Below are 9,407 nucleotides of genomic sequence, written 5' to 3' on the forward strand. Positions count from 1 at the left end.
AAAGTTATTATTTTGTATAAATTAAAATTGATAGTTGTTATTGACTTTTTGATGTTAAATGTTTAAATAAATCCAATTTTCTGATGTACCTTAAACATATAAATGACAAGAGATTTTTTTATTCCAAGATACATCTAAAGTCTTATATTTAAAAAGAACATTTGTGGGGCTGGAGAGATGGGCTCAGAGATTAAGAGCACTGACTGGTCTTGCAGAGAACGTGGGTTTGATTCCCAGCATCCACATGGCAGGTAACAACCATCTGTAACTCCAGTTCCAGGGGATCCAACACCTTCTTCTGACCTCCACACGCATTGCATGATATGGGTGCACTTACACACATGCAGGCAATACACAGAAAAAGAATAATAAATAAAATATAACAAAATAAAAAGAACATTTGCTGGTATGGCCCTAAATATCAATATATATTTATATGATCATATGCATGTATTTTAATATATGTGTAGAAATATACATGTATATTTATATATTTTATTTTAAAACACAAAATCTCATTATTTACTAAAAAATAAACATTAATATATGAGCCTACTGAATCTGCTTGGACCAATCAACAGATGCAAAGCTGGATTCAGACACATAGTTGGGGCTATAGAAACAGTGGTTTAGAGGTGACTGGATGGGATCTGGGCTCGGTAACTAGAAGTGTAGGTCTTAGTTTCATTTCTGCTGCTGTGATAAAACACCCTGACTAAAAGTAACTTAGGAGAGAAGGGTTCATTTTAGTGCATATTTTCAGGTTACAGTCCATCAGTGCATGGAAGTCAAGGCAGGATCCTGAAGCTGCTAGTCGCATTGCATTCACAGTCAAGGGTACTGAGAAATGAATGCAAGCATGTTTACTACTAAGCTCACATTTTCTGCTTTTACACAGTCCAGGACCCAAACCCAGGGAATGGTGTCACCCACAGAAGGCTGGGTCTTCCCATATCAATTATGTAATCAAAAGAATCCTCCACAAGACAAGCCTTTACTAAACAATCACCTTCTCTGTGAGGTCTTCCCTGAACACCCTATCTAAAATGCTACCACCTCCCCAAGCACAGAATTTCAGATCTTGCTTCCTGTGTATTTTTCTTGCATGTCAGTACAATAATTTATATGGTACATACTGTCTTTATCCCTAATTAAAGTGTAAACTTACCTTGAAGGCAGGAGCTTTTCCTGACTGCCATTGCTGCTGAACCCTCCTCAGTACCTACAATAGTTTCTAGCACAAAAGAGGCGAGATCAGTCATGAACGCATCAATTTTCAGGGCCTGTTCTAGGACTTAAAGTATTATATCCAGTCCAATCCTAGGGTATGTCATCAACAGTGTTCCAAGAACATCAGGATTTATGTTTCAGAGCTCTTCTGGTCTGTCTCTGAGGGTGAGAGGAACAAGGTGCTAAGTATGGATCCATGAAACTCAGCCTTTGGCTTTGTCCTCAGCGGTCTACTCCTAACAGCTGTGGAGACCTTGAAGTTAAGCATATTTCCAAAACCCATAGGTTGGGGGTATAGCTCAATGGTGGAGCGCTTGCCTAGAAAGCACAAGACCCTGAGTTGGTTTTTAAAAGATGTCAGGCATCTGGATATACATCTTAGTATATCTGTAATCAAGGTCTTTGGGAGGTGGAGACAGCAGGAAAATCAGGAGTTCAAGACCAGCTTTAACTACAGAGCAAGTCTAAGGCTTGCTATGATACCAAGATACCCAAGACCCTGACTTTAAAAACAACAAACAAAAAAGTCCTGTAGGAAGAGAAACCTCTCACCATATAGGTTCACCTTGTGTTTGCTATAAATTCCTTTGTCTAGCTCCTTTGTTTCAAAGAATTAGACTATCAAGATTTTGCTAAACAAAAGGCACAGGGTCCTGAACCAATAAAGTGTTATTTTGACTCATATTAATTGTACACAAGGGTTTCTGGGTGATTTTGACACAGACATATTTATGTTGTGTTTTGAGTTCATTCTCCTTAATGCTCGCTCTTGCCCTCCCTTTCATTATTCTCCCTCCCCCAAAGACCTTTAAGGCAGTTCTGTGCCACAAAAGAACCTTCTAACGGGGAGGGAAGTGAACATATTAGAGGGGCCTTAGCTGGATGTTACTTTTCTCTGTTAGTGTAATGATTTTTTCCAACAAGAAACAAATTAAGTAGGAAGGATTTATTTTGGCTTACTAAAGAGGGCATACAGTCCCTCATGGTGGTGAAGACACTGCCAGAAGCATGAGGTAGCTGGTCACACATTTCCTCCATAGTCAGGAAGCAGAGAGGAGACAGAAAGCAGGGCCAAGACTAGCCCAGTGACCTACTTCATCCACTGAAGCTCCACCTCTTTAAGGCACCACCCCTCCAAACAACACCAGCTGGGGCCAAGTGTTCAAACACTTGGGGAGCATTTCACACTCCAGTCTCTACAGTTAGTTTGTTCCTTTCCTTAGCAGCTGGATGTTAAGATGAGAAAGCTCTCCCAAGCCTGGTGCCCAGCACTCCTCAGCCAGAAGCTCCTGGGGGACTCTTTTCATGGCTGTTAGGACAGACACACACCAGGCCTATCATCTCCAGCCACAATGGTGTTCCCACAGAGAGGACCCACACAGCTAGGAATAAAGTGACCATTCAGACCAAACACTAAATCACAATAAACTGAAATTGAAGAGTGCACAGTACCAAGAAAACATCATTATATAACCATTAAAACTAGAGAAAAACCCAACTCATTTTCTTCCCTTTGATTTTAAAAAATGCTTTCTATAATGACTGTCTTCTGGAGGCTCAGGGTGAAATGAAATTGATAAGTTGATTCCCCCTGGACAAAGCTTGGAAATATCAGCTCAAGGGTCTGGGACTCCTCCACAGGTAGCTTTTAGAAGAAAACTAAAAAAAAAAAAAGATCACCATTATGTAGTATACTGATGCTGTGAGGAAAAACACTGATGTACTTGAAAAAGAAAGACAACATGCGGCAGAGAATTGCTCAGCTGGCAGAGACTTGGGCTTTCAGAGCATCTCACCCTCCTGCATTAGCCTCTTGCTCATTTATCCAGAGCTTCAAACTAGTCATCTGTTCTCAGCCCCACTTTGCATTCGGCAAGGTGGAGGTGGGTGAGCAGATCAGATCTGAGAGCTCTTTACTGAGGTATATTTAAGTGATTAAAAATTATTACTTAAAAATTAATTTTTGTGTATGAGTGTATTACCTGCATGTAAGTGCGCTTGTGTCATAAAATGGCCAGAAAGGTCAGAAGAGGGTGTTGGATCGCCTGGAACTGGAGTTACAGGCTGTTAGCCACCATGTGGGTGCTGGGAACTGAACCCAGGTCCTCTACAAGAGCAGCCATTGCTCTTAACTGCTGAGCCATCTCTCCAGCCCCTGTTCAAGTGATTCGTTTTAAAAGATGGAAATACATGGGACGATAGGACAAATCTCAAATAATAATTCATGATTTGATTAAATGAGGATCAGTGTCACAGTGCACCAATAAGGACTAAACACAGAAAACATCTTTCACTCTGTTCTTAGACATGTAGAACAGATATTTTATTTCTTTAAAAATTGTATGTATAGGTCTGCATATGAGAATGTGTACTTGATTGAAGGTGCCCATGGAGGCCAGAAGAGGGTCAAGATCCCTTGAAACTGGAGTTACAGGCCACTCTGAATGCTGAGAACTGAACATGAGTCCTCTGCAAGAGCAGTATGTGCTCTTAACCACCGAACCATCTCTTTCTTGAGCCCCAAGTAGATAACCAATAATTATCTTCCTTAATCCAAGTATTCTTCCTATGCTGCACATTTCTTTTTAAAAAATCTTTGTGTATGATGTTCATGTGTAAGGGTGTGTATATGTATATGATGTGCATACCATGTGTTCCTGTGTGTATGTGTTCCTGTGTGTATGAGGCCACACTTGCCTTGGCTTGAACGTGGATGTCAGGGGACAATCTCAGGTGTCTGTTCTCACCTTCCACCTTTTTGAGACCTATTGTTTGCTGTTGCATATGCCAGGCTAGCTGACCCATAAGCTTTTGAGGATTTTCCTGTCTTTACTTGCTACCTTGTCACAGAAGCACTGGGATTACAAAGGACAACTACTATGGCCAGATGCTCATAGCTTCTAGGGCTCCAAACTCAGGTCTTTACACTTGCATGCCAAGTGCTTAACCACTGAACCATCTTCCCAGCCCTACACATTTTCATATTTCAGAATGTTTGCCAGTAAAATTTTATTTACTTGGTCAAAATGATTGCCTAATGATATTTTCCCTACAAAATTGTCAAAGAAATAACATCGCCTTAGGCAGAAACTGAAGCACAAAGATAAAAAGCCATAGCTGAAGTATTTTATTTGTTCACATTTATCCTACTTGGGGTTAACACTACTTCATTTGACAATTTGAAAATCATCCTGTAAATAAAATAAAAAAAATTACAGTTGCAACCACTACAATAAGGACATAATGTAGAATAAAATAAGGGAATGTATGGAAAGTAATATTGCCGCAAAGGAAATGTGAACATGATTATGACTCCAACGACGAAGAGAAGGTCTCCCAGGGCTATAATAAACAGAAGCATAGCAGTAACAAAACAGAAGCAAGGTTCAAAGTGCAGGTGTGCCAACTTTCATCCCCACGTCCACTCAGGAGCGAGAGCATTCTGCTCTCATATAAAGTGACAAGTTCTGTTTTAAAACATCTAGATATGCTATCTTGCAGAATTCCTTTGCCATTTACATCATATCCACACTGACTTAATGGGAAGATGGCTGAATGTGACACACGGTGTAATTTCTTGGCTGTAAGGAGAGTGTGGAAATGGTCAAGTTTATTGTTTCATGTTTTTCCTTTACTTAGTGAGTAGCAAGCATCTGAAAACTCAGTACGAAAAACCTCAGAACTTTCACTCCTTAAAAACAAAGTCAAAGCACAAAGCTAATCCTAAGTCCTCGTTCTTTTTGCTGACCCATTCAGATGCTCAGATCCATCACTTTTTTTTTTCTGGCCATCTGACATAATCAAGACAAGTTATTGATGCAAAATTGTATGACATCTGTCCAAATTGATCAAATATGTCATCCTAGCTTTGTGAAAAACTCATTTACACTTTCATAACTGTTTAGAACTCAAATGTTTTTTTTCCTAGAGGGGGATAGGTGTATGATTTCTGAATAGAGGACTTTTACGAAATATATTTCAAATCTTAAAAAATATTTTAATACTTGCTAAAGTGGTACAGGATTTACCCCAACCAACATTTCCCTTTCCTTCTAAAAACAGTCTCATGTTTGAGAAATTCTATTTTCCTCCCATCTCTAAGTTTATTTAGAAGCCCAAATACATAGAGGACGGCTTACTTACTTAGTACTAAATAGCACTATTTTTAAACCATGGATACAGCTCAACAGCAAGAGTAATAAGTTATAATACACACATATCACTGACAGATTGGTCTTCTGGGGGAGGGGTTCACTGAATAAAGTGGATTCTGATAGTCCCCTCCCCCAAGGCAGAGTATGCAGTGCCTTACATTGAGGTGTTTAACTATTTCTCAACTGTCTTCATTCTATTACATTATGAAAACACTAGGCTTCCAGCCAGGTACTAATAAATATTTGAGAGAAAGGAAACCCCCAACACAGAACATAAAAAAGCTCCCTCTTCCTGCCCATCCCTAGGGAAGTAGCCATTTGCATCAGCCCGACAGGGCAGAGATTTCATAGTCACTGGCTGAAGTGAGGGGCTTGCCCATCATGCGGATGTTCTTTGCACTATTGACTCTGGCCATCATGCACACGGGCTTGTCAAAGTACTTCACCAGAGCGGGCTCAGTCAAGAGTGAGGCCAGGAACTGCTCAAAGGTGATGGCCCAGTCTCGGTCCAGGCTGGTGCTCCGGGGGAGGGTTGTTGTGCCCTGACCACTACGCACCAGGACTGTGTCCTCGCCAATGTCTTCACAGTGCAGCTTGTCCTCCTCATGAGAGCCGGCACTCAGCACCGAATAGGATGACATGGAGCTGTCATCCTTGGTATCATCGTCGGAGATCAGCATGGAGGAGCAGGCTCCATTGTCCCTGGGTGAGGAGTCCTCCAGCTTAATGTCCTCCATCTGCCCTCCCAGGGAGTGCTCCTCACTGTCCGGTGCCAGGTTAGGTGGAAGCGATTCCATGGACTCTACCATGTAGGGCTGGCTAGGTCCCTTCTTGGGGATGAGCATGCCTGGAATGGCCTGGCTGCAGGGTGGCCCGCTGCCAGCGCCCCCACCCTCCTTGGCAGGCTGCGTGATGAAGAGCTTGCCCACCTCTCCAATCTCCAGCAGGAGGCTGGTCACTGCTGCTGTAGCGTGGTACAGCTCCTGCTCATTGGGGTCCTCACTGAACATGTTGTACATGGTCTTACACAGCTCGATAAACTGCCCCTGGAAATAGAGTGGGGAAGAGGAGGAGAAAGTGAAGAGCCAGAGGCAGGACTGAAAAGGCATTTAAACCGTATGTTCTAGTTTGCTTTCAATTGGTGATAAACGCACTGACCAAAACCAACTTGGGGAGGAGAGGTTTATTTGGCTTACAGAATAGTCCATCATCAAAGGAAGCCAAGGCAGGAATGCTGCTTACTGATTTGCTGCTCTCCGCCTGCTTCCTTATACAACCCAGAACCATCTGCCCAGAGGTAACACCAACCACGGTGGGATGGGCCCTCCCACATCACTCAACAGTCAAGGAAATACCCCACAGACATAGCCACAGGCCAACATGATTGAAGAATTCCCCAACTGAGGTTCCCTATTCCCAGTGTGTCAAGTTGACAACTAAAGCTGTCTGGCACACCACAGGATCCCAGGAACGCACACTGTGGAGGATGGAGGACATGCTGTGTATGGTCTCTTTCTTGGTCCTTCTAATTTTTTTTTCAATCTGAAAATTTGAAGCGTCCATGAAAATAGCACGATGAAATTTAAAAATTCTTCATGGACTTGTCACTAACAGTCAAGAATGACTATGCCAAAGCTGAGGAGATGGCTCAGTTGTGTTAAAGTGTTTGCTTTGCAATTATGAGGACTTGAGTTCTGTCCCCTGGAACCCACATTTTTTTCCTAAAAAGGCAAGTACAATGGCAAGTGCTTGTTATCCCAGCACTGGGGAGACACAGGCAGATGGACCTCTAGAACTTTCTGGCCAGCCAGCCTTGGCTACTTGGTAAGCACAGGGCAATGAGAGACCCTGTCTCAAAATATAAGTGGATGGGTCCTGAGAAATGACAGCTGAGGTTTTAATCCTCTGGCCTCCACATATGCATCCATCCACACCTGTGTGCCTGTGCATGTAAAAACACCCAGATGTGGTCTGGTCCCTCCCTCACCTCCCTCTGCTTCCCTGGACCTGCACAACCAGCCAGCCTCTTTCCTGGACACCGGGCTGACCTCTAGGGCAGGAACCACCACTGCTTCCTGATCCCTTGCATCCAGACAAACCTAGTTCCTTCTCCCAGTGCCCAGGAGCCCTCTGGGCCTGGTCCCGCACTCACCTCCCTCTGCTTCCCTGGGCTGCACAACCCATCAGCCTCTTTCCTGGACACCCAGCCTCTTTCCTGGACACTGGGGCTGATCTCTCAGCTTCCTGATCCTTTGCATCCAGACCAACCCAGCTCCTCCCTGCAGTGCCCAGGAGCCCTTGGGGCTTCTTCCCACCCCCATCTCCCTTTGCATCTCTGGGTGGCACTGCCACCAGCTGCCAGAGACCAGCATCTTTCCTGGGCCCTGCTCCCAGGCCAGTCCAACCCTGAAATCCCTGAGGACAACTCTTTCCTGGAAGGATCCAGACCTTGGGAGAAAGCCTGAGAGCATTTGATCCTCATCTGATTTGGGCCTCTGTGGGAACTCTGGAAGATAAAAGCAATCTGGCCACTCCAATATAAAATCAAAAGAGAGAACCAGAAGCTTAGAGGAACCAACTTTTCATGCCCTCAAAGTAAAGCAAAAAGGCACATAAAGTTTACAAAAAGAAGCAGACCTAAACTTGAAAGCTTGAGTCTCACACAAGAATCAGAAACTACAAAAGAAATTCACATGTCAAAACTACAGAGAAAAAATAATAACATGAAAACCCAAAACAACATTCCCCACCAAATACCAATAGCCCTCTAGGGGAATACAAATGAGATAGATATAATGCAGGACATGGAACTCAAAAGAACAATTATAAACATGATAAAAGAATTCAGTGAATTTAAAGAACAAACAAAAAAAGAATTCAAAGAACTGAAAGAAGATAGGGACAAATTTCTGAATGAACTCAGAAAAGACTTAGAAATATTGAAGAATACTCCAGCTGAAATGAAGAAGGAAGTAAAACACTCAATACGTCAACTAGAAACGACAAAGAAAAGTCTCATATTATGAAAAATTTAAGAAGCAGAAGAATGCAATATGCAGGAATTGTGTGACACCATAAAAAGACCAAGCTTACAAATTATAGACATACAGGAAGAAGAAGAATCCCAAGATAATGGCATGGACCAGATCTTCAACAGAATCATAAAAGAAAATTTCTCCAACTTAGAGAAAGACATGCCCATACAAATACAAGAAGCATATAGAACACCAAATAGACAGCACCAGAAAAGAAACTCTTCATGGCACATCATAGTAAAAACACTACACGTACAAATCAAAGAGACAATACTGAAAGCTGCAAAAGAGAAACAACAAGTCACATATAAAGGAAAACCCATTAGGATTACAGCTGACTTTTCAGTGCAAACTATGAAAGTCAGAAGAGCCTGGACCAAAGTAGTCCCAATTTTAAATGACCACAGATGCCAACCCATATTACTATATGCAGCCAAAATGTCTATTATAGTTGAAGGGGAAAGTAAAACCTTCCATGACATAAATAGGCTGAAGGAATTCATGTCCACAAAACCAGCCCTTCAAAGAGTGCTGGAAGCAATACAAAGAGCTGAAGAAAGGAATGACTATACCCAAGGGGTTGTGGAAAGAAATTCAATGAAGGTATAACTGTGGAAAAGTACAGCTAGATCAAGAATGTGAACAGAAATAAAAATGACAGGATTGAATACACATCTTTCATTAATAACTTTAAATATTAATGAACTGAACTCCCCAGTCAAAAGACAGACTATATGAATGGATTAAGAAATAAAAACCATCTTTTTGTTGTCTGCAATAAACTCATCTCACTTGCAAGGACAGGCACTATCTCAAAGTGAAAGGATGGAAAAAAATATACCAAGCAAATGGTATGAAGAAAAAAGCAGGTGTCGCAATTCTAATATCTGACAAAATAGACTTTAAACTAAAACTATTCAGAAGAGATAAAGAGGGCCACTTCATTCTGATCAAAGGAACAATGAATCAAGAAGATATTGCAATCGTG

General features: G+C 42.0%; 1 protein-coding gene across 2 annotated transcripts in view; it reads right to left on the bottom strand.

Moving 5' to 3' along the window:
• Positions 1 to 4,334: 4,334 nt before the first annotated feature.
• Tbc1d9 (TBC1 domain family member 9) overlaps positions 4,335 to 9,407 on the bottom strand; it is a 133,227-nt gene continuing 128,154 nt past the window's right edge. For both annotated transcript variants that reach the window (XM_008843437.3, XM_029568491.1), the window contains exon 21: positions 4,335 to 6,430. In XM_008843437.3, coding sequence (XP_008841659.1) covers positions 5,708 to 6,430 — 723 coding nt within the window. In that variant the 3' untranslated portion in view covers positions 4,335 to 5,707. The remainder of the gene's footprint in view (positions 6,431 to 9,407) is intronic.

The sequence above is a fragment of the Nannospalax galili genome, unplaced genomic scaffold (genome assembly GCF_000622305.1).
Source record: "Nannospalax galili isolate Female #2095 unplaced genomic scaffold, S.galili_v1.0 scaffold359, whole genome shotgun sequence".
Classification (NCBI taxonomy): Eukaryota; Metazoa; Chordata; class Mammalia; order Rodentia; family Spalacidae; genus Nannospalax; species Nannospalax galili.